This window comes from Tenrec ecaudatus, chromosome 18 (genome assembly GCF_050624435.1).
Source record: "Tenrec ecaudatus isolate mTenEca1 chromosome 18, mTenEca1.hap1, whole genome shotgun sequence".
In the NCBI taxonomy this organism is placed as follows: domain Eukaryota; kingdom Metazoa; phylum Chordata; class Mammalia; order Afrosoricida; family Tenrecidae; genus Tenrec; species Tenrec ecaudatus.
The window spans coordinates 6,371,164-6,394,877 of NC_134547.1; the positions used below are offsets into that span (position 1 = coordinate 6,371,164).

A 23,714-nucleotide genomic window follows, 5' to 3' on the forward strand; every position below is an offset into this window, starting at 1 on the left:
GAAGACTATGCGGACAAACGCTCCACATCCATACATTAAGGAGTCTGGGAGGCCAAGGCTGGAGGTTCGTGGATTGGAGATGCATCCCACTCACATTCTCCTAAAGGTTCTTCCCGACGATGTCCCCCCATAATAATGCCAAAAGGCTGCTGTTTGCAAACACATGGTCACTGACTGTGCACTTGGGAGGCCAACTGTTTATAAAGGCTAAGGGCCCTCAGGTTATCAGCCATCTAAGGCAATTAGACCCTATTGGCTATCCCACCCTAAATAGGGCCCACTCCTTTCTGATAAGGATAATGGATTCCTCTGAAGGAGGGATCAAAGACTCCCCAACTCAGTGAAGACCAAGGTTAGGCTGCCAACTTGACTAGAGCCCGCCCATCTTATGGGTATGCCTTTCTGTCACACGGGTGCCCCTAGTACAGCGGTTCTGAACCTGTGAGTCTCGACCCCTTTGGGGGTCAATCGAGTTTTTCACACGGGTTGTCTAAGACCATCAGAAAACACATATTTCTGATGGTCTTAGAAACCAAGGCACCACGCCTCTACCCATCTCCAGGCGGGTCCGCCTACATGCAGATACGCCCACATACAAGTACCGTGCGTGAAGACTGTTACCCATGCTACACCATGCTTCAAGACAAAATGTCATTGATTTGTCATTAGAAATAAATATTTCACAACATATAATGACATCTTGCTTTTGTGATTCATCGCTATGCTTTAATTATGTTCAATTTGTAACAATGAAAATACATCCTGCGTATAATGATTCATAGTAGTAGCAAAATTACAGTTAGGAAGTAGCAATGAAGATAGTGGTGTGGTTGGGGGTCACCAACACATGAGGAACTGTGTTAAAGGGTCACAGCGTGAGGAAGATTGAGAACCACTGCCCTAGGGCCTCCCCTTCCTACTGCCTGTACACCACTAGCTCGTTGTCCTCCTGTTACTCTTGTGCCTGTTATACAACCCCTGCCTGTTACATACGTGAGTCACCTGTAATTAGGAGGCCTGCACACCTCCTGAGTGTATAAAAGCCTTGGTTGGAAATATATTCTCTTTCTGCTCGGACCTGGCTCCCGAAGTCATGGCGGTGCCCGAGGTGAGCACTGGCAAGCTTTATCTTGTCTGGTGTCTCCTTAATTTTACCCCTCAATGACACAAGTGCCCCTTGGACCCATTGGATGGTGGGGGCTGGTCCCCCACACATGGTCAAAGGGGACCATATTGCAGGGTGACATGCGGTCATGAAGGTAGCACTGGGCACTTGGGAACCGGGAGGTGGGATATTTGACTTGTGACCTTGCCCAGGGAATGACATCTAAAGGGAGTCCTCTGTTGTTTGCTTTTAAGCAGTCATCTTGTGTTTGGGGTAAACATTTACACATCAAATTAGGCTCCCAGTTGCCAGTGTCTACTCAGATTTCATGGAGACATTTCCCACGGCATGCCATTGCATTCCCGTGTCTCTTGTTATCTTGGAGACCAGCGCAACTGAGGTGGAGAGGAGAAGGGCCTTTACCCTGGAGGTGTTTGCTGGGGCCTCCAAGCACCAGGCCTCAACCAGAGCAACCATCAAAACCCGGTGAGCAACGAGAAAGGAGGACACTCAGGGATGGGAAGAGGGACTGAACTGTGTGGCTAACTGCCTCTTGTGCCAGGAGGCCGGACAATTGGGGTGGGGCTGGGCTACCCTTCCTGAACACCTTTAATGGAAGATTCTCCAGAAGAATTCTGATCAAGAGGAGGGAGATGTGGAACAGAATTTTGCATTTTCTAGGCATCCAGATTTTCTGCGACTATGGAAGTCGGATGATATACCTGAACTATAGCCCTGAGATCATCGTTAAACCAAAGACTTCTTAAAGTGGAACAGTAGCTTAGCCTCACTAGTGAAGAAGAAGTTCTGCCTCCCTTAGGCTCTGTTCGTTCCTGAATCAAATGGGCAACAGCCAAGGTTAGACCGCATCAGCCAGGGAAGATCCCAAGGGCAGCATTTCCCCAGGGACAAAGCTCGGAGGGTCAGTCGAGGAAGAGGAAGTAGGATTCAGGGTGGTCCCTTGAGGGGGCTCCGATGGACGGACGGCTTGAGTCAGAATGTGGATGAAAGATGGGAGCAAAACCAGATTTTTTTTTGCCTTCACCCGACCCACAATAAAAAGTTCCAAAATAGAATAAAAAGCAAACCCCAAAAGACAAAACAACACAAATGCTTTTATCTTTGGTGGAGTGTTTCCTTTGTACCCGGGTCCCCTTCTGCCTAGACCCTGGGGCAGGGTGGACAGAGAGCTGTCACCACTGGCCACGGCACGCAAGACAGCAAGAAGCAGTGGCCACAGCGCCGGGAGACCAGCCCGAGATGGCGCAATGGGGGCTTCCTGATTGGCCCACAGAGCAAGGCGGTCACAAAGATCATGCTCACCGACCCACGCTCGGGTGGAGAGAGCTGAGCAATGAGGCGAAGGGTGATTGCTTAACGCCCACCAAATGATTGGGTGGGACCGTGCAAATAGGGTGCGGGACCGTCTAGTAGAGGGGGCTGGGCAGTGTGGTCATTGCTCTGAAGGTCAGATAACCGTGGGAAAGTGACAAATGTCATTCCTGCGGGTTCTCATCCCCAACAGCTCTGCTGCCGCAAAGTGAGTGCATGGTTGATTCTGTCTCCCTGTAGAGTCAGACATTCCCTGATTATCTCCTCCCACTGCTGTGCCCATCCCTCCTCATGCCTTCCCCCAATGCAGCTAATAGGCTTCCTCACCTGTGAGCCCCAGGGCCTTTACTGTGATGACCATCCCACCTTGTGACGCGTGTAATTACTGAATATGCATGTCTTATAGCTGCTTACAAACAGCCCCCAAACAATAAAGATGCTCTCTCCTCCAGCCTCCTCTCCTCCCGTCCCCGCCCCCCGCCCCCCTGCCCCTGTCCTCCTACCCTGCTCCCTCTTCCTCGTCCTCCTCTCTGGTTTCCGGATCTCCACGTGGACCATCGTGTGGGGTTGAGGTGAGCATGCTACCACCATAAAATGTGTCTGACTCTTTTATTTTCTCTCCTACCTCTCTTATTCTTTATGACTTTACTATAATCTTTATATACTATAGCGCCTGCCGGGCCTGTGATGATTTGTTAGGGCTGGCTCCCCTGACAGATAAAACCATCTCAGAAACAGAGAGACTCCTGAGACCACCTGGAAGGAAAGAAGAGTCACCAGCAGAGCGCATAGGAGATCCTGGCCCTTACTGTTGCTCTGTTGTGCATGGAGTTGTTATGCGTCGGAGCTGACTGGATGGCACCCAATAACTACAACAATAACACCAGCTATAGCACGAGGGCGGTGCACACCCCTTAGAATAATCACCCGTTTCAGATCAAAAGGACAGCACTTGCCCAAAAGAGAAACTTCAGAAGGCAGGAATCAGAGGGAAGAAGAAATGGAAATGGGAATTCAAAAAGGTGGCAGGATAGGTGATAAGGACATCACCAGAGGATGGCAAAGTAAGGTAGACTTGGCGATGGAAAGAGAGAGAGAGAAGGCAAGGGCAGAAAATAGTTTTAAAGATTTATTTCAGAGCTTCCGAGTGAGGTTCATGGACCCCTAATTAGGGCCAGAGAAGTTGCCACCACCCAGGAGGGAGGGGAATACAAAGAAAGGGGTGGGAGCATCTGAGCTCCCAGGTGAGGTTCATGGGTTCCCAGCTGGGGGCCCACAAAATCCCCCTGTCTGGGTGAGAGGTGGAGAGTGTATAGGTCTAGGGGAGGGAGTAACTGGGGAATTTTCCATTGGACTTTGCTGTCTGCAAATCCGGGGCTAAGCAACGATGTTCAATGTTATCTGCAGCCCTTAGCTTCCTGCATCTGGGCCTGGAAAGCCACCCCAGGGGAGGGGGAGGCCTGGCCTCTCGCTGCCTCCTTGAAGTATTTTCACCAGCCCCAGGTATCTTTTCACTCGCCTGCCCTGCCAACTCCCACTTCTGCCTGGCAGGTAATCCATGACATGAAGCAAACTCTGCATGAGTCGTGGAATGGGAAACTGAGTTTTGCTCTGTAAACCTTCATCCAATTCAAAATAAAAGCTTGGTGGGGGAGGTGGGGGGGAGATCCTGGCCTGAAGTGACAAAGCAAATAGAGCCTGCACCATGGAGTCCCCATGGACAAGAGAAAGGTTGACAGGAGGCCACCAAGAAGAAAGAAGTCAACAACGGGCTAGAGTTCAAGGCTATCGGACTGAACCACTGAGGCTGCACCCGTAATTGGACTGCACACCCACCACCAACCCTATGACTTCACTCCCCTCCCTGGCCCAAACGTGTGAAAATCCAGCTAAGAGCCAGAGGGGTGGGGTTTCCTGACCCCTGCAACAGAGCAGAGCTCTCCTTCCTTCACTCTTGCTGGCAAGTCTTACCTGGTTTTTCTTAACTTGCTAGTGTTATGTGTGAATGCCTGTGGGAATAAATTGGTTAAAAGACTCTGGCTCGTGGAGTATGTTAGGCTCCTGGAAGAAGCTGGCCTAGTCACCTGGGAAGCTTAGAGACCCAAACGCCCTCAAGCATCAGCAGACTGATTCCTAACCACATACTAGGGAAGACAATTCAGGAGACTGCAAGGGCGCTGCCCCAGGGCAGAAGCCCACTGGTCTCTAAGCGCTGTCTTTGGGACTGTAATAAGGTGCTCAAGACACAAAGGCAGCAGAGGCTGATACATGGAGGAGGGAGGGCAGAGACAGCAAGAGGCTTACTGGCCTGTGGAACAAGCCAGAGGCCAAGGAACTGAGCAAGAGAAAGAGAGGAGTATGGGGGGGTGGGGGGGTGGAGGGGGAGAGAACTGCTCTTAGCTGAGAGAGAGGTGGCTGTCCTTGGCTGAGAGAGACATGGCTGGTCTTGGCAGAGAGAGAGAGAGAGCGAGAGAGAGAGAGCTGGCCTTGGCTGAAAGAGAGAGAGGCATGGCTGGTCTATGGCTGATCTTGACTAAGAAGAGGCAGAGCGGTGGACAAATGCCTGTGTCCGTAGTGTTTTCGCATCCTGGTTTGTGGTAACCTGTCCACTCCCCTCATCAGCCCCCAGCATCCTGAGTTCAGTGTGGCCGCTGCCACGCATCATCAACCCCAGCAGAGAAGTAGAGGGCCGGCCACGGGACTGAGGGTTGGTGCCGTGACAGAGTAGGGTAAAGAAGGGTGGAAGGTGGAGGCACGGCTGACGTCTGCCTTGTAGCCATTGCCCTTGGGCCTGCTCAGATGTGCCCCCTCCCCTCCACCACCACCCTTACCATTTCCTCAAGCACCTTTGGGAAGGAAACTTCCTGGTAGATGGGGTGCCCCCACGGGCACTGACTGGCAGAGGGTAAGAGCTTTATAACACTTCCCAGAGCTGGATAGAGGTCAGGCCAAGGGGCAAAGCGGGGAAAGCCTTCCCGAAGCTGTCCCGACTGAAGAACTGTATCTTGAGTCAGGTCTGATCCTGAATTGTAGCCTGTTACTCCCCTACTACTTGTGAGTAGGACCTTTCTGAGTTCTGTGCGACTGTGACAATGAGTGACCACACCCAGGAGCGAGTCAAGGGTGCCTGGGGAGGGACAGTTGGTGTCAGGATTGGCGACAGAGCCAGTGAAGAGGTGTGGGCGTGAGCTCCGCCTCACAGGAATCCCGCCGAGGCTGTTGCTGCTGCTCCTTGTGAAGTCAGAGGTAAGATGCCTCCACCACGCCCTTTTGAAACCTGGTGTTCCCAAGGACAGGGGCTCAGGAGGTCAGTGTATCAGGGACAGGCAGCTGGGGATCGCTTCCCCAAGGAGATGCAGTTACAGCCGTCGCAGAGGGAGTGAGTTCATGAAATGTTGGACCAGCATGGCCCGAGAGTGATGTGATAGATATCCAAATGGCCCTTGGCCGAAAAAAGGACCCCCACCTCTGCTAAGGAAGATAGAGTAGTGGTTAAAGGAATGGGATTGGGACCCCCAGACCCTGGGTTCTAATCCCAGCTTGGCCAGATGTGTGAGTCCAGGTTCACTATAGAAACAAATTCATAGACATATGTATATAAGAAAGAGCTTTATGTACAAGAGCAACTGAATATTGAGAAAACATCATAATCCAGTCCAGATCAAGTCCATAAGTCCGATATTAGCCCATATGTCTGATACCAATCTATAATTACCCTTCAGACTCACAAAACACATGCAATGATGCCAAATGCAGGAAGATCACAGGCCAGGGGGCGGAAAGTCTTGTGGATCCAGTGGTGGTGGAAGCATCTTATCACTGGCGTGGGTCTCCAAGTGGTTCCTCCAGCTCCAGGGTTTTAGCGTAGCTCCATGTGTCTTGTCATCAGGAATAGGAAGCAGAGAGACTCTGTTTGTATCTGGCCTCCAGTGAGCTATTTATCTCCGTGGTGCTCCAAATGAGGTCATCAAGCTGCGACCTAATTGACAGGCTAGACTCCACTCCTTCCCACATTGACACCAGATTATGTCACTACCACACCAATCCTTGGCTCTGTGAGGATCTTAAGCAAGTTACGACTCTCAGCCTCGGTCTCCTCCGGTGTCCGATGGCGTTGGGCAACAGCTGTTCTGGTGTTCTGTTGCCAGGTAACAAACTTCACTGCCCATCCAGTCAATGCCAACTGGGAGTAGAAAGCCAAGCCTTCCTCCCATGGTTCAAACTGCTGACCTTGTGGTTAGCAGCCCAACGCATATCCAGGAATCCTCCCCTCTATAGACAATGCTTTAACCATGCTATTCAGGTGGATTGCTTTCTGTCAGGATTCTCTAGAGAAAACCAACGGGGGAGAGAGGTATTTCAAGGAATCGGCTCACATAATTGCAAGGCTGGTATGTCCAAGATCACTGGCCAGGTGGAAGACTGGAGACACCAGCAGGCTTGCACCCTGGAATCTGAAGGCTGGGATACACAGTCAAGAGGGTGATGGAGAAAGAGTGATTTCTGCCCAAATCGCTGCCGCTTGCAAGCAGGCTACACACCCTTAAGCCAGGGGTGGGGAGAATCTGGCCTGAAAAATCAAGAATGCCAACTAACATCCCATACCTCCCCAAGGAGAAGCAGTTTCAGCCACCACGTTGGGGCGAGTTCATTAAATGTTTGTCAGGGGAGCTAGCCCCTAAGACATCACCACGGGTCCAGTAGGTGCAATTGTACAGCGATAATAAGTAAAGATTATAGTACAGTCATAGAGAGCACGAGCGATAGGAGAGAGAGTGAACTAATGGAGTCAGACACATTTCATGGATGCATGCTCCCCTAAGCCTCACTTGGTGGTACAGGGCAGAAGACAGAGAGATTTATTGCTAACCAAGGCTTATATATCTTTTGGGGACATGAAAGCCCCTGATTACAGGTAGACATACGTCACAGGAAGGGGTTGTACTATAGGTAATACAGTAATGGGAAGGGGACAATCTAGGGGTGTCCACACTATAGGAAGAGGAGGGATTAAGAGTATACATGTGACAAGATGGGCGGATCCTTGATTCATGATGGCGGCCTAACCTTGATTGCCCTTGAGCCAGAGACTTTACTTAGCCTAAGCTTTCAGGGGCAGCCATCCACTGCCCCTCACAGCAGGGAATGAACACTATCCACTGTGGGAGAAACCTTGGTGTCTGTTTGCTCTGGATGGCTGGGTCTTCAGGGAGGTAACTTGACATCATTTACCATTAGTTGCAAGCAGTGTCCTATGTCTAACATATATTTGGGGGCGGCAAGTTGGGGAGCAGTCTTTGCATCCCCCAAATGTTGGACCAGTGTGGCCCGAGAATGATGTGATTGTCATCTAAATGGCCCTTGGCAGAAAAAAAAGGCCCCCAACCTCTGCTAAGGAATTCCCTTTTCACCTGATTGTTTAGTTTGCTTACCTTACATGAGATGATGTTACGGGATATCATTACATCATATTACATAATCACATTACATGATGGGGCCAGCAACTAGGATAATGTTTGGTAAAAAAAAAAAAAAAAACGCTTGGGGACCAGAGCACGGCCATGTTGGTATATGAAATGAACCATCCCAGTGACTTAGCACAATGTCTTACTTTGCCCCGAACTCTGGAACTCGGCCGGGACTGAGCCGAAAGAGCTTGCTGCTCCTGCCCCCAACCGCAGTCAGGACGGCCTGAGTGGGGCCAGCAGATAGACTTCTAAGACCGTTCACTCACAGAGCTGGAAAGCGGGAGTTGGTTGGGGTGGGGGTGGGGAGGTGTCAGCCAGGGCTTTTGAGTAGGGGCCATGATTCCTCTCCTCCGGACTGTTTGGGTCTCCTTACCACATGGCAGCTGGGTTCCAGGAGGGTGTGTTCCACTATACCAAAAAACCTACCCAAACTCACCGCCGCGGAGCCTGTTAGGACACATTTCAACCGGAGAGAACTGCCCCTGGGGGTGAGGAGGGGGGATTCTGAATCTCTAAATCTTCATGGAAGCAGAAATTTTAATCATTCTCCGCTGGAACTGCTGGTGGTTTCAAACTGCTGAGCCTGTGGTTAGAGGTCCAACCAGGAATTCACTACACCCCCCGGGGCTCCTCATTCTGCCTCATAAGCCACCCCCATGAGGTGACCCGTCTCGTAGTGACTCTATAGGGCAGCGTAGACATGTCCCTGTGGGTTTCCAAGACTAGTTCTTTACAGAAGAGCCCTGGTGGTGTTGTGGCCATGAGTTGGGCCTCATCCACAAGGTCATTAGTTCAAAACTACCAGCGACTCCTTGGTGTGGGATCCAGCCCCATCCCGATGGGCCTAAGGGATGGTTGTTGAAGGGAAGAAATTAAGAGGCAGACAAAAGTTTTGGGGTGCTCACCTCCTTGGCATCAGGTCTGAGTGGGAGAGAAAAGATGTATTCTTACGTCAATTTATATAGTCTCGGGGCATGCAAGCCCCCTTGATTACAGGTAACCGCATAGCCATGTTGGCATATAAAATGAACCGTCACCGGGGCTTAACACAATGTTTTAGTTTGCTCAGACACCTGAAGTTACAAAGTGGGTCGTACCCTAACCGGGAGGACCCTGAGTTTATTGGAGGAGTAACCTAACACCAGTGCTGGGTCCAGGTAAAGGGGGAGTGACTGGCCTTGAGCAGGGAGAGCAATTTCAACATGTTTACTCCTGTAGATAAAGCTGCCAGCCGATAGCAATCAGGCATGCGGCTCCTAAGAAGTCATTCTAAGGTAGCACCATTATGAGAGGACATGGTGGGGATTCACCTCAGTGATGAGCATGTGTCTGGGACTCATCTCTAACTCACAAGTGTGAAGGCCTCCCTCCACCCAGAACCTTGGCTTCCCAGGCTTCTTAAAGATGAGAATAAAGAACTTGTCCACGTCCACTCTCTTCCCGGACCTTAGTTTCCCACACTTGGGAGAAAGCTGGGGCATTTACAGACTCAGAGACTCAAAGGGAGCCGCTGCCGTTGTACCCTGCCCTATAGGGGTTTTATGAGTTGCCATCCACTCAAGGGCAGCTTGTTTTGTTAATTCTTTATGGGGGGGAGGGTGGAGTGGGGTGGGGGGGGGGTTGTTGGCTGGTGGGTTGGAACCTCTGGGAGGCTTCCGCCAGAAGCTGCCAGGGAAGCAGACAGCCTGGTTCCGGTGTTGATAACCAGCAATTACGGTGATTGTTCTCATTAGCGTGAGACCTGAAGGACAAGTTGTGGTAACCGGCCTGGAGGAGGGCAGGGAGCCAGCTAGATCATTCCAGGCCTAGGAAGGCTGGGAGGTGATGGGAAGGGCAGGTGCCAGGTACTGCCAGGAGTGGGGCTGGAGCGGGTGCGTGTAAGCCAGGCAAGGCTTAGGCCAATGTCTCCCAAGTGCATGTGATACAGCCCCATGGGCTGCAAAAATCCAACAAGTCAGCCTTAGAAGCACAGTCAGAATGCTCCTGAGACGCAAGGATGCAAGCCTTTGTCTCAGAGTACATCTGGATATGTTAGCACGAGAGCCCGCTCCCTGGGGAAGGACATCATGCTTGGTAACGTGGAGGGGCAGCGAAAAAGAGGAAAACCTTGGACAGACGGACGCAGTGGCTGCTACCGTGGGCTCAAACACAAGCACCATTGGGTGGATGGAGCAGGACCGGGCAGTGTTTCTTTCTGTTGTTCACCAGGTCTTGATGGGTCGGAACAGCACCTAACAACCCTTTATCCTAGATTATGGGACATAGCACAGACATTTGTAATTGGCCGGGGCTGGGGAGAGGCACTGAGTGATTCATTTGTTTTCTGAAAAGTGGGGAGTGGACCAAATACATCTGGGAACCTATTCTATTCGCTGAGGAATGAGGACTTTCTCCGGAGGACTCTGGGGAGCCATGGGAAATGTGTGAGCCATGGCAAGGCAGGGTCAGCTCTGGATATAGAAAGACCCTTGGGGTTCAGGGGGTGGAGGCAAGCGCATGAGGACAGAGAGAGGGGTACAGGGGCCTGAGGAATGGCGATCTCAGGGATTGGGGAGCAAATTGCACTGAGGACATCTGGCTGAGATTGTGAACCTGTCTTGGAGAAGGGATGCCCAGGAGGATGGCTGGGTTAGAGGGGAAGGGGCCCACCTGGGAAAGCAGCCCTGGGTGGGCAGAGAGACACCTGGCCTGGAGATGGTCACTTGAGACTGGGTCCTGGGGGAGACAGTGAACCAAGGAAGGATTGGGAGCAGCAGAGGAGTAGGGTTAAGGTTTGAGCATCTCGGCCACTGCAGGGTGGGGACAGGAGCCTAGGGAGGAGAGCAAGCCAGAGGTGAGGCCAGCACGGGATGAGCTCTCTAAAAGGCCACCTCTTCCTCCTCCAGGAAGTCTTCATGGCTTTGCCACATTTCCAGGCAGGCACTCAGTTCTCAGGGAGCACTGGAGACACCAAGATTAAACGCTTGGCTGCTAACTGGAAGGGCTGGCCTTTCTAACATACCCAGTGACTTAGCAGTCCCCTCCGGTCTCAGATGGTCACCAGATGCCACTGAGTTGGCCTAACCAAGAGTGACCCCCTGTCCAAGGGAAAGAAACACCGCCTGGTCCCCCACCCTCCTAACAGTCGCTGCTCTGTAGGGGCCCGCGGCGCCAAACCATCTCGTTGGGTGGGTCTCCCTCGTTTTGCCTACCGTCCACTTTAGTGAGCACAGCGTCCTCATGGTGGCACAGTGGGCCGTGCTGTTGGGTCCTCTAACTGCAAAGTTAGTAGTTCAAGACCGCCAAGCGGCTCCATGGAGAAAGGTGAGATTTCTGCTCTCCTGAGGAGCGGCCATCTCTGAAACCCACAGGGGCCAGTTCTAGCCTGCCCCGTGGGGTTTCTGAGTCAGATCCAGCAGGATAGCAGGGAGGTTTCACTTTTTGTTTTGTTTGTTTGTTTGTTTGAGCGAGGCCCTCTGGCCAAAGCATAGGAACGCCCACTTTGAAGGGGCATTCTTCCCAGGCATGTCCTTCTTCAGGCAGAATCACGCCAAATGTCCCGGTCAAGGAAACCCGAGGTGAGTAGTTCTACTCCATCAGCCGGCGTCTGCGGGGCACCTGCTAACTACTACTCTTACCACACCCACGGCTCAGTTCTCGCCTTCCTCTGATGAAGGCTTGCTGCGGGGGTGCGGAGGGGTGGGGTGGGCCACTCAGCCACGGGATGGGCTTGGGGATTCCTGCACCTTGGCTGGGCCAGGCTCCCTTTCCCCGCCCAGGAAGCTACCCGGCCTGTCCGACTCGTCCTGCCCATCAGGGCCAAGCACAGGCCCTGGGTCTCTTGCCAGTGTCCCCGCGGGTGCGGCCAGCACCATGGACACCTCGCGGCTCCTGCTGCTCTTTGCACTCCTGGGTGAGTCTGCCCCCATCGGTCCCCTTTCCCAGCAGCCTCTGTCCCTTCTGTAGCCTCCCAAATCGGGGCCCTGGGATCCCATCTCTCCTCCTGGGCCCCAGAAAGCTCTTCCCAGGGCGCGGGCTGGCGAGTGCCTTCCAGCAAGGTCACCAGATGGTCACTTCTGGATCGCTCCCCAGGTTCCAAGGATCCCATAGGGTCGGAGGCCCTGCGCACCCCAGGCCTGTCGGGTTCCCTGTGGGCCAATGTGTCTGCAGTCGAAGACCCAATGTGGAAATTCCCTGCGGAGAGCCTGGCTCCCACCTTCCCTGAGAACACTACGTCCGAAATCGGGACCCAAGCACCTGCCAAAGGCGACGGGCCTGTCCTCGCGGCATCGGATGTCGCCCCTCAGGGCCCCGCCGATTACAAAGTGTTCCCGGAGGAGCTGGGTGTCCCCTTGGAAGCCCACCCAGCCCCCATCTCCCCCCATCAAGTTGGCGGGCCCCTAGCGGTGCTGGTAGGCACTACCATCCAGCTCCCGCTGGTCCCCGCCCCCGGGCCCGGGCCCCCAGCCCCACTGGTGGTCTGGCGCCGCGGCTCCACGGTGCTGGCGGCCGGAGGCCTGGGGCCCGGGGCCCCGCTCATCAGCCTGGACCCTGCTTACCGAGACCGCTTGCGATTCCACCGGGTGGGAGGCAGTCTGGAAATCGCATCCGCCCAGCTGGGCGACTCTGGGGTCTACACAGCCGAAGTCATCCGGGCTGGGGTCTCCCGGCAGAGTCGTGAGTTCACAGTGGGCGTGTATGGTAAGTGGACGCTGGGAGACCTTTGGTCATCCCCCACCCCCAAACTCACTGCCGTCGAATCGATTCTGACTCACAGCGACCCTTGTAGGACAGGATAGAACTGCCCCAGTGGGTTTCCAGGACTGGAATTCCGGGTAAAACGCACTCATCTTTTGCTGAGGAGCGACCAATGGGGTTTTGAACTGCTGACCTTGTGGTTAGCAGGCCAGCACACAACCCATGACCCCATCCTTTTTCCAGAAGGAGTAGTGTGCACAAAGGGCCTGCAAGCCACGGTCCTGGAGGGGATTCGAACTCACAGAGACCTGCAGGACTGAGTACAGCGGCTCCCACATGGTGTTTCAGGGGAGGCTCTCATCTTTACAGTGACAGACTGCTTCAGCTTGCTTGTGAGGAGCTGCTGGTGGGTCTGAACTGCCAACCGTGCAGTTAGCAACCAACCAACCAACCAAAAACAAAACCCAGAAAACTACACTTGCTGCCACTGAGTCAGTTCTGACTCATGGCAACCCTATAGGACCATGTAGACCTGCCCCAGTGGGTTTCCGAGACTGTTAACTCTAAGGGCCCCAGGTCCTGCCTGTCTCTATGGGACCAATAACCTGGTGCTTTTTATGGTGTTGAATTCGGTTGAGTGTTTTCTCCAACCCTGCCCAGGCCCTTCCATGGTGGTCCTCATGGGAAGGTTGGTGCCGGGTACTATCTAGCTCCTCTGGTCTCACAGTTGTGGAGGCTGTGGATGGTGTGGTCCATGAGTGCTTTGGGCTAATTTTCCTTGGTTTCCTCCTTTTCTTTGCTCCTGATTAGTGGGGGGGCAGGGCGGGTAGGGGTAGAAGGGAGGAAGTAGTTGCACCTTAGATGGTCCCTCAAAAGCAAAGCAAAACAAAAAACCCACCACCACTACCACAAAAAAAAAAAACCCCAAAAAACATCAATGCTACCGAGTTGATTCTGACTCATGGCAACGCTATAGAACAGAATATAACTGGGACCTATGGGTTTCCAAGACGATAACTCTTTACGGGAGTAGAAAGCCTCCTCTTTCTCCCACAGAGCAGCTCGTGGTTTCAAACTGACAACTTTGCAGTTACTAGCACACCTTCTTTTTAAGACCCCACTAGCTTGTCACAAAAGGAGCTCTGCGGGAGAACGATGGGACTTTCTACTCCCATAAAAGAGTTACAGCCTCCGAAATCCACAGGGACAGCCCTACCCTGCGAATCGGCATCCACTCGATGGCAGTGAGTTTGGTTTGGAGCGACTCACCAAAGCAGGATGTAGATTTCGGCCCTTGCCAGCCAAGCACTTTAACCATTGCGCCACCAGGGAGCTTCTACTGAAAACCCAAACCCACCTCACTTCCATCGTGTTGATTTCGACTCACAGTCACCCTATAGGACAGCGTAGAACTGCCCTGTGGGTTTTCAAGAATGAAACCGTACAGGAGTAGAAAGCCCCGTGTTTCTCCCTCTGAACAGCTGGTAGATTTGAACCGCTGGCCTTGTGGTTTGCAGCCCAATGCAAATCCCGATCCTAAGGTTGCCCAGGGTGGTGAAGGCATGGGTAGGGATGCAGAAGGCATGGGTGCTTGATGGACGTTGGACTTGGGGGAGGCGTGACCTGGTGAGGTGGGAGCTGGAGCAGGACACCCGAGCGGGTCCTTTCTCTCCCAGAGCCCCTGCCCCAGCTGGAGGTGCAGCCCCGGGATCCGGAGACCGAGGAGGGCGCGGCCGAACTCCGTCTGCGCTGCGTGGGGTGGAGACGTGGGCACGGGGAGCTGAGCTGGAGCCGCGACGGTCGCCCCCTAGCGGCGACGGACGCAGAGGGCGCGGAGCCGCCCCGGGTCCTCGCGAAGGACGACCAGCTGGTCATCCGGCGCCCGGTGCGCAGCGACCATGCCCGCTACACCTGCAGCGTCCGAAGCCCGTTCGGCCACTCGGAGGCGGCGGCCAACGTCAGCGTCTTCTGTGAGTGGGGGGACCTCTCGGGCTGGGGACGGAGGAACGAAAGTCGCAGGGGCCCTCTGGGCGGGTCCCGGCTAACCCCACCCCCTTCTGCACCCAGACGGCCCGGACCCGCCGGCCATCGCGGTTTCCTCGGACCGCGACACCACCCCCGCCCTCTACGTCACCGCCGGCAGCAACGTGACCCTGCGCTGCAGCGCCGCCTCCCGGCCGCCCGCCGACATCGCCTGGAGCCTGGCCGACCCCGCCGAGGCCGCCGTGCCCGCCGGCCCGCGCCTCCTGCTGCCGGCGGTCGGGCCGGGCCACGCCGGCGCGTATGCCTGCCTGGCCGCGAACCCGCGCACCGGCAGCCGGCGCCGCTCGCTGCTCAACCTCACCGTGGCAGGTGGGCGCGGTCAGGGCGGGGCCACCGTGAGGGGTGTGGGGCTACCTGCAGCGCCGCTGGATGGGTGCCTGGGGTCCTGGCAGGGAAGCGCCAACTACCCAACCCCCCAAATTGCCTGCTGTGGAGCCGAACCCCACTCAGCAGCCCAGCAGGATAAAGTGAAACGGGCCCATCCGGTTTAGGGAAGCCGACCGTCCAGCGGCTGGGCTGGAGCTGACCAAACCCACTTTAAAAGTAGCAGTAGCAGCCCCGCGCTTTCACCGCTGCACCGCCAGAGCTCCAGGCTAACAGGGAGGCGTGGGAACCCGAAGAGGAGCCACCTGAGAAGGGGCAGGGCCAGCAAGGGAGGGAGCTGGTCCCCGGGAAGGTGGGGGGTGGGGGATGAGCCGGAGGGAAAGAGGGTGGGCCAGAAAGGTTGCAGGATACCTGGAGCCTGCGGGAAGTGTGACCCGGAGAGAGGACGGGGCGAGCAAGAGTGATGAAGTGGTCAGGAGAGTGGACAGGGCCCGAAAAGAAAGGACTTGGATGCCCGGAGAGATGGGCAGGCTCAGGGAGACACGTGGCCCGATACCTAGGCGCGTCAAGGGACAAAGGTGGCTAGGAGAGGTGGCGGGGGTCAGCAAGGAGGACAGCAATACCTAGGGAAGGGGAGGGGCTCACAGGAAGGAGAGAGATCCGCCAGGAGGGCCCAGAGACCGGAGCAGACGTGACGAAGCAGGAAGGGCAGGTGCGCCGGGGAGAGAAGGCGGGGCCAGCGGGAAGGGGCGGGTATCCCGGAGAGGGGCGGTAAGCAGGGAGTTTCTTTAAAACAGGTGTAATGCCCAGGAGAAAAGGCGGAGTCAGCAAGGGACGGGGCTGCCCGGGGAGGAGGCGGGGCTAGCACGGGATGGGAGGAGATTCTCGCGCCCAAAACAGCAACCGAGTAAGCAGCAGAGTTGAATGAATGAAAATTAGAAAGTTGCATAGGCCAGATAATGAAATGGAAAGGGGGCCCCCCGAGATGCAAGACAGGGGGCGGGGTCATCCGGAAAGGGGCGTGACCCACAAGGGCAGTCACATCTGGGGAAAGGGGCGGAGTCAGCAAGGACAGGCTCCCTGTGGTGGGATCCAGGAAGGGGTGGAGTAACCTGGAAAAAGGGGTGGGGCCGGATGGGGAAGGGTAGGGCTATCTTTGGAAGCAAAGAAATCAGTGAGTGAGGAGGCGGTGTGTGGGGGACTTAGCTAGGGGCAGTCAGTGGGGCTGTGGTCAGCCGGCCAGCTTAGGAAAGGGAGCCCTTGGGCAAAGGAGGCTGGATCAGCAAGGCAATTGGGCGGGGCCCAACGCATAAGTGGGCGGGGTCAGGTGGGTGAGGGGCGAGGAGAAAGGGGAGAGAGGCCGTAATGTTTTTTCGTTCTTTCTTTCTGCAGATCTGCCCCCTGGGTCCCCACAGTGCTCAGTGGAAGGGGGCCCAGGTGACCGCAACCTCCATTTCCGCTGCTCGTGGCTTGGCGGGGTCCCCGCAGCCTCCATACAGTTCCAGGGTTTCCCTCAGGGCATCCGAGCGGGACCAGTGCCCTCTACGCTCCTGGCATCAGTCCCTGCCCACCCCCGGCTCAGCGGCGTCCCTGTCACCTGCCTTGCGCATCACCTGATGGCCACGCGCACCTGCACCATCATCCCAGGTGAGGGGGGGGCGCTTTGTTTGCATGGGGAGGGGGAGCAGGGACTTTTCTTTTGACCCACTGGGAAGGTTCCTTTCCAAACCCACTGTGGCACATGACAACTCACCACCCTATAGGACAGAGTAGAACTGCCATATCGATGCCTTGGTGGCCCAGTGGGTTATGAGTTGGATGGATAACGTCAAAGTCAGCAGTTCGAAACCACCTGCTGCTCCAGGGGAGCAAGATGAGGCTTTCGAGCCCTGTAAAGATTTATAGCCTCAGAAATCCACGCAGGCACTTCTACCCTGTCCTATAGGGTCTTTGGGCGTCAGAATCTACTCAATGGTCCTGAAACCGAACTATCGCATAGGATTTCCAAGGCTCTAAATAAATCTTCATGCTCCAGCTGTGTAGTAAACGTTGGACTGCTAACCACCAGATCTGGGGTTCAAATCCACCACCATCTCTACGGGAGAAAGCTGAGGCTGTCTGATACTGTGAAGATTAGCAGTCTGAGAAACCCCATGTAAATTCACTATGAGTCGGCATCGACTCGGTGGCCCTGGATTTGCCATTGTGGTTGTGTGTTTCAAGTCTTCACAAAGGCGGACTGCCACCTCTGTCTTCCACAAAGCCCCAGGTGGGTTCCAGCCAGAATGGCCAACCTTTGAGTGAGCAGCCAAGTGCTGAACCACTGTGCCACTAAAGCAAATCCCACACCAAACTCACCGACTGACTCACAGCAGCCCGACAGGACAGAATTCCAACTGTTCCCTAGCAGAACTGTCCTGAGCAGACAGCCTCATTTTCCTCCCTTGGAGTGACTGGAAGCTTTGAACTGCCAACTTTGAGGTTAGGAGCCCAATGCCTAACCCACTGGGCCACTAACCAAGACTGAAAAACCAAACTCACGGCCATCGAGTTGATGCCCAAGCATAGCGACCCTGTAGTGTGGGATGCAGCCCACATCCGGATGAGCCCTAAGGGAAGGTTACTTAATCGAAGGGAAGAAATTAAGAGGTAAAAGTTTTGGGGTGCTCACCTCCTCCATGGTATCAGGAACCAGGTCTGGGCAGGAGAAAGAATGTATTCTTACACCAATTTATATAGTCTTGGGGCTTGCAAGCCCTCCTGATTACAGGTAACCACATACATGACAAAGTGGGTTCTACTGTAACCTTAGAGGTCTCTGAGTCATTGGAGGTCATTGGAGGAGTAACCTAACACCAGTGCTGGGGGCAGGTAAGGGGAGTGACTGTCCCCTGAGCAGGGAGAGCGATAGCAACATGTCTGCTCCTGTAGATAAAGCTGCCGGCCAGCTCGCACTCAGCCCTGTGCTTGTAAGAGGTCACTTTAAGGCAGCAAGATGATGGGAGGATATTGTGGCAATTAACATGAGAATGTGATTGGGACTCATCTCCAACTCACAAGTGTGAAGGCCTCCCTCTACCCAGAACCTTGGCCTCCCAGGGTTCCTTAAGCATGAGAGTATAAAGAATTTGTCCCTGCACTCTCTTCTGGGTCCTCAGTTTCCCATCCTCTGGGACAGGGGAGAACTGCCCTTGTGGGTGTCTGAGACTGTCACTCTCTACAGTAGAAAGGCCCATTTCTTTCCCCTAGAGCATCTGGTAGTTTCGAACTGCTGACCTTACGTTAGCAGGCCAGTGTAACCATTTACATCACCAAGGCTTTTTAATCACCGTGCCCTCCTTTAAGTCCACGGTGGGGCTTGACTGACTTACTGAGCCTCTCCCTCCTGCAGAGGCCCCCCGAGATGTGTTGCTGCACCCCAAGGTGGAAGAGATGCGGTCAGGGGAGGCAGAGGTGGTGCTGGAGGCCTCAGGATGTCACCCGCCCTCCAGAGCATCTTGGGCCCGGGAGGGGCGGCCCCTGGCTCCTGGGGGCGGAGGCCGCCTGCGGGTCAGCCCAGATGGACGCAGGCTCTTCATTGGCAACTTCAGCTTGGACTGGGACCTAGGAAACTACTCGGTATTGTGCAGTGGAGCACTGGGAGCCAACGGTGACCGGATCACCCTCACTGGTGAGCAATGTCTTTTCCAACCCAGGAGTCCAGGCGCCCCTCTCCCTCTCCCTCAACCCATACACCAACCCCACAGTCCAACCCCTCAATCCTCCTCCCTCAGACCAGGAGTCCTGACCCCCCAGCCTCTCCTCCCTCAGACCAGGAGTCCTGACCCCCCAGCACTCCTCCTCCCTCAGACCAGGAGTCCTGACCCCCCAGCACTCCCCCCTCAGACCCTGTAGTCCTGACTCCCAGCCCCACCCCTCTCCCAGGACCCTCCATCTCCTCCTGGATGCTACAGAGAGCTCGCGATGGAGCCGTGCTGACCTGGGACGTGGATCGTGGGGCGCTCATCAGTAGCTTTGAGATCCAGGCGCGATCAGAGGGTCCTGACCTGGGAAGGGCCACCTCCTACGTGAACTGGGTCTCCTTGCTCATCCTGGGGCCTCGGGAACGTTCGGCTGTGCTGCCCCTGCCCCCTCGCAGCTCTGGGGCCTGGGCCTTGCGCATCCTGCCCAAGCTGGCAGGCCAGTCGGGGATGCCTTCCCAGAGCCGGGTTTACCAGGCCGGTAAGCTGGGGCAGTGGGCTGGCGGCTCCCCATCCCCACCCCACCCCACCAGACCCCTGGCCCTCTAGCAAACCACTCTGTCCGAGTCTGTTTTCCTTGGCTCCCCTTCCTCTCCCAACCTCCAGGCTTGGCGCCTATATCTCTTTTTCCACCTGCTTCTCTCTTCAGTAGGGCACCGGTAGCGCATCGGGTGAAGCGCTGGGCTGCTAACAGGAGGAAGGTGGGAGATTCATACCCACTCACTCTGTAGGGGAGAGGGGAAGCCATCTGCCTCTGGGGGGACAGTTCTACTCTGTCCTTACAGGGCCCCTCTGAGTCTGATGGTTCCTTGACCGTGGGGTTGTTTGTTGGTTTTGTTTTTCTTCTGTGTGATCTCATGCCCTCTCGTGGCTCTGCTGTTGTGGGTTGGTTGCTGTCCCGTTGACCTTGTCTCATGGTGACCCTGCCTGAGAAGATGGAGAACTGTGGCCGGACCTTTAGGAAGCAGAGTGTCGAAGCCTCAGACTGATACTTTAATCATCACCAAACTCACAGCCTTCCAGCCCATTCCGACTCACAGCGGGCCTCTGGGACAGGGCAGGACCGCCCGGCCTGTGAGTTTCCAAGGCTTTACCTTGTGGTTCTGAGAGCAGACAGCCTCATCTTTCTCCCGAGGGGCAGCTGGTGGATTTGAACAGCCAACCTCGCAGTTAGTAAGCTCCATGCGTAGCCCACGATGCCACCGAGGCCCCTTTCCACGGGTGTTGAGGTTAGGCTGTATTATGGGGACATGGAGAAAAGGTTGAAGTCGTCAAGGATCTTGTCTTGCTGGGATCCACAATCAGTGCTCCCGGAGCAGCAAATCAGAGCACTGGGGCAGACAGATCTGCTGCACAGGGTGGAAAAGCAAGGATGAAGATTAAGGTATGCCTGAATTAAGCCCTGGTATTTCCAATGGCCCCCTATCACGTGGCAGTTGGTCACTGAGAAAGGAAGGCTTAAGAAGAATGGGCACATTTGAATCATGGTGCTGGCGGAAGAATCCTCAAAGTGCCACCGACTGCCGAAGGAACCAACAGGCCTGTCTTGGAAGAATTACAACCAGAATGCTCCTGACAGCAAGGATGGCGAGACTCCATCTCACGTACTTCGGACTCATTGTCAGGACGGACCTGTCCCAGGAGGAGGACGGGGAGGTCATGCTTGGTAAACCTAGGAACAATTGTGAATTGTGAGGATGTTGCCTGCCGGGCAGTGTTTTGCTTTGTGATACAACATGTGTCAGGGCAGACTCGACAGCACCCAACAATCACGTTTTGAGGGGACACGATTCAATCCGTAGCACACAGGGTGTTTTCCTCACCACCTGTTCCAAATATTACCTCTGCTCTGATTCTATCATAGCACATTCCCCCTTTCTTAGCACTCTGCAACTTTGTAATCAAGCTGCTCAGTTACCTGACCGACTTCCTGTCTCCTATGAATGCCAGGGAGGATAGGTATCTTGCTGGTTTTGCCCACCTTTGGGTCCCCAGCACCTAGCAAAGGGCCAGGCACCTGAGCAACCCAGATTCCAGCATCATGGGAGAGGAGGGACAGGAGGTCTGCTGTCCTTGGTGAAGGAAGGGAAAGGAAACTAAAGCTTAGAAAACTTGGATGCACTCCTGGCTCCCCCTTTTCTCTCTTCTAGGTCCCACCCTGGGTCCCTGGGCCATCGCTGGCATCGTTCTAGGCTCCCTACTGGGCCTGGCGCTCCTTGTGGCACTTCTGGTCCTGTGTGTCTGCTGCCTGTGCCACCTTCCTGGTGAGTGAGGGCTGGGGGCTGTGCCATCTGGGCGGGCCCCAGTCCATGGGACACCTGATCAACCAATCACCGCAGGCCTAGGTGGTCCGTCTCTTTCCTCATCTCCATACCAGCCAATCAGTCAGGCTCTACCTTGCCATTGGCTGAGCTTCCTTTGGGAGCGTGTTTCACCAGCCAATCATGTTTTTCCGTGTCTTTTCCTCTCCACTGGCTTTCACAGGAAAGACTTAAAAAAAATTATTATTATTATTTTTTTAGGAACAACTCTTAAAATGAAGAGGCCCCCGGTGGTCTTCCTAAGGGAGAAGAAGAAGAAGGGGAGTGTGACCCAAGTGGAGACCCCCCGGTCTCTGGCCCTCAAAGTCCCCATGGAGGATCCTAGTCCAGCCAGGACCTACCAAGTGAGTGTTGGTACCCCAATTTCCGCAACCCCCCACACCCCCAATGATTTTTTAAAGTCCGGGTGATGAGATACTTTGAATTTTCTCCAATTTTACTTCATGGTCTGCAAAGCAATGAAGTATTACCCTTTCTACCTTCCTACGATGCATTTATGTTATCTGCCTGTATTGTCCATCATCTGTTCTTCCATTTGCTTTCCATCCATCTTATCTATTACCTATCCTATTGGACATCTCTTTATCAGCCACCTGTCTATCTTATCTATTGTGTAGCTCTATCACCTATTTTATCTACCATCTGCCCACCCATCCACATGTTCATCTTATCTATCATTATCTACCAGCCTATCATCTCTGTATCTCTCTACCTACCCAAACTTTCTCATTTCCTCCTGTCTTCCTTTTCCTCCCTCCCTTCCTCTTACTTCCTTTTCCTTCCCCTCAGTCTCCCTCCCTCCCTTCTTTGCTTGTTGTTGTTTTTGTTTCTAATGTAAGAGGTAGGCAAGCCTTCCCTTTTGACTTTGATGAATTTTAAAAGAAGGGTGGATTCTAGTTTTTTTCCTCCAAGAAGAATGCGATTGGACCTCCCCATCCCCCAGCAAAAACTTGGGGCTGATTCTTCATTTTCTCTCCAAAGTAGGATGGCATTCATTTCCACTATCCCCATAAAAAGCTGTCACCTGTGAAATTAACCCCCCACCCCCCATTATTTGTCCCCTTTCCAAACGCAGCAAAGCCAGTCATTTCTGAATTGCGAGCTGGAAGAGGTTAGGTCGGGTGGGAGAACCCTGCCGGGCTAACTGCTGACACCCTTCCTGCTCTCCTTTCCAGGCCAGCGACCCCGGCGCAATAATCTGTCCCGGTCCGGTGAAGACCGTGCGGGCTGCCACACAGGTGTGAGCGCACCTGTGCCTGTGTAGCACCGCATGCGTTGTGGGCAGGATCTCCTGTTTCAGCCGCAGCAGCGAGCCAGGACTTCTTGTCGCCCAATTACACAAGGTTGGGCGCCCCCCGCAACACCACCCAGGGGCACTTCTGGTCCTTGTCTCACCACTCCATCAACCAAGGGGCTGAGATTCCTAGCTTGGGAGAGATTCTTGCGCACCTATAACAGCGGGGTAGGTTCGCACAATCCTAAAGCTAGCAGATGGCGCCATTTGTGCCTCAGCAACACGGGGCTGTCTGTCTCTCTTACCGCCGGCGAGGCAGCCCAGCCACCTTGAGACGTCCTCTGTGCCTTCATCGTTCCCTCACCCGGCTCCAGTTTTCTCTCGTCCCCAAAGAGCCTTCGAACACAACCCCAAAGCAAAGACAGAGCGTCGCACATCCATAGGAGAGAAGTACTGAGAGGTCCATTTGGAGATGCCCAGGACCTGGGATGGCGTCCATCCGGTTGGCTCTTCACATCAGCTGTCAGAGGAGAGGTCAGGGGTGGGGGTCAAGCCTTTGTCACCCAAGTTCTTCATCTAAAAAGATCAGATTCTGACCCCTTTTCTCTTCACACCCCTTCCAGGGCCGCCCCTGGTGGCATAGCGGTTATGCATTGGGCTGTGATCCATCCTCAAGGTCAAAGTCTTTAAAGCCACCATCCCCACTGATGGAAGAAAGATGGGGCTTTCTAGTCCCTAAAGAGTTACAATCTCGGAAACTCACTGCAGCGGCTTACCCTGTCCTAGCATTGACTTGATGGCAGGGAGTTTTACCCTGTCCTAGCATTGACTTGATGGCAGGGAGTTTGATTTTTATTTTCTACGGCTGCCCATTGTCCTTCCGGTATTTTCCATACACCTCACCGGGACCTCCTCAGCCATTTGTCCTCTGTCAGCCCCTGTGAGCTCCTCTCTCGGCGCTTCCTCTCCAGGCTACTCTGGCGTGTGGGATCCAGCCCCACATCTGGATGGGTTCTAAGAGGCAGTTGTGTGATTGAGGGGTACATTAAAGAGATATGAGACAAGGTATGCAAGGGCTCCCCTCTTCCTTGGCGACCAGGACCAGAGAGAGAGAGAGAGAGAGAGAGAGAGAGAGAGAGAGAGAGAGAGAGAGAGAGAGAGAGAGAGAGAGAGATGAAGGTATTCACTCCCGCTTGATAGAATCTCAGGCATGCAAACCACAGTCAGCACAGAGGTAACAGGAAGGAGTAGTGTTAGAGGCACATACATGTAACAGGAGGGGGATGAGCTAGGGGTGTGCACGCAGGAGGAAGGGGAGGTACTAGAGGCATACATGTGACAGGAAGGTCCATACGTGTAACAAGATGGGCGGGTTCTAGAGCTAAGACTGTGGCTTGACCTTAGGTGACTTTCAGCTCTTCTCCAGGGGGACAATGTATGACCCTATCAGAAGGGAGTGGGCCCTACTTC

General features: G+C 54.4%; 1 protein-coding gene across 1 annotated transcript; it reads left to right on the top strand.

Annotated features, from left to right (window-relative positions):
- The first annotated feature begins 11,757 nt into the window (after nucleotides 1–11,757).
- On the top strand, nucleotides 11,758–23,312 carry VSIG10L (V-set and immunoglobulin domain containing 10 like). The gene is made up of 10 exons (XM_075537860.1): nucleotides 11,758–11,797; nucleotides 11,899–12,585; nucleotides 14,259–14,552; nucleotides 14,650–14,934; nucleotides 16,342–16,596; nucleotides 18,341–18,619; nucleotides 18,874–19,170; nucleotides 20,840–20,953; nucleotides 21,212–21,354; nucleotides 22,186–23,312. The coding sequence occupies exons 1-10, from the start codon at nucleotides 11,758–11,760 to the stop codon at nucleotides 22,252–22,254; spliced, it is 2,463 nt and encodes an 820-aa protein (XP_075393975.1). The 3' UTR covers nucleotides 22,255–23,312.
- Nucleotides 23,313–23,714: the final 402 nt, after the last annotated feature.

What these genes read in the sequence shown, in the direction of transcription:
- VSIG10L (XM_075537860.1), top strand. Translation starts at nt 11,758, where the DNA reads ATGGACACCTCGCGGCTCCTGCTGCTCTTTGCACTCCTGG. An exon ending in GAGCCGGGTTTACCAGGCCG is followed by an intron (nt 19,171 to 20,839) that starts GTAAGCTGGGGC and finishes TCTCTCTTCTAG; the next exon opens with GTCCCACCCTGGGTCCCTGG. An exon ending in GTCCAGCCAGGACCTACCAA is followed by an intron (nt 21,355 to 22,185) that starts GTGAGTGTTGGT and finishes TCTCCTTTCCAG; the next exon opens with GCCAGCGACCCCGGCGCAAT.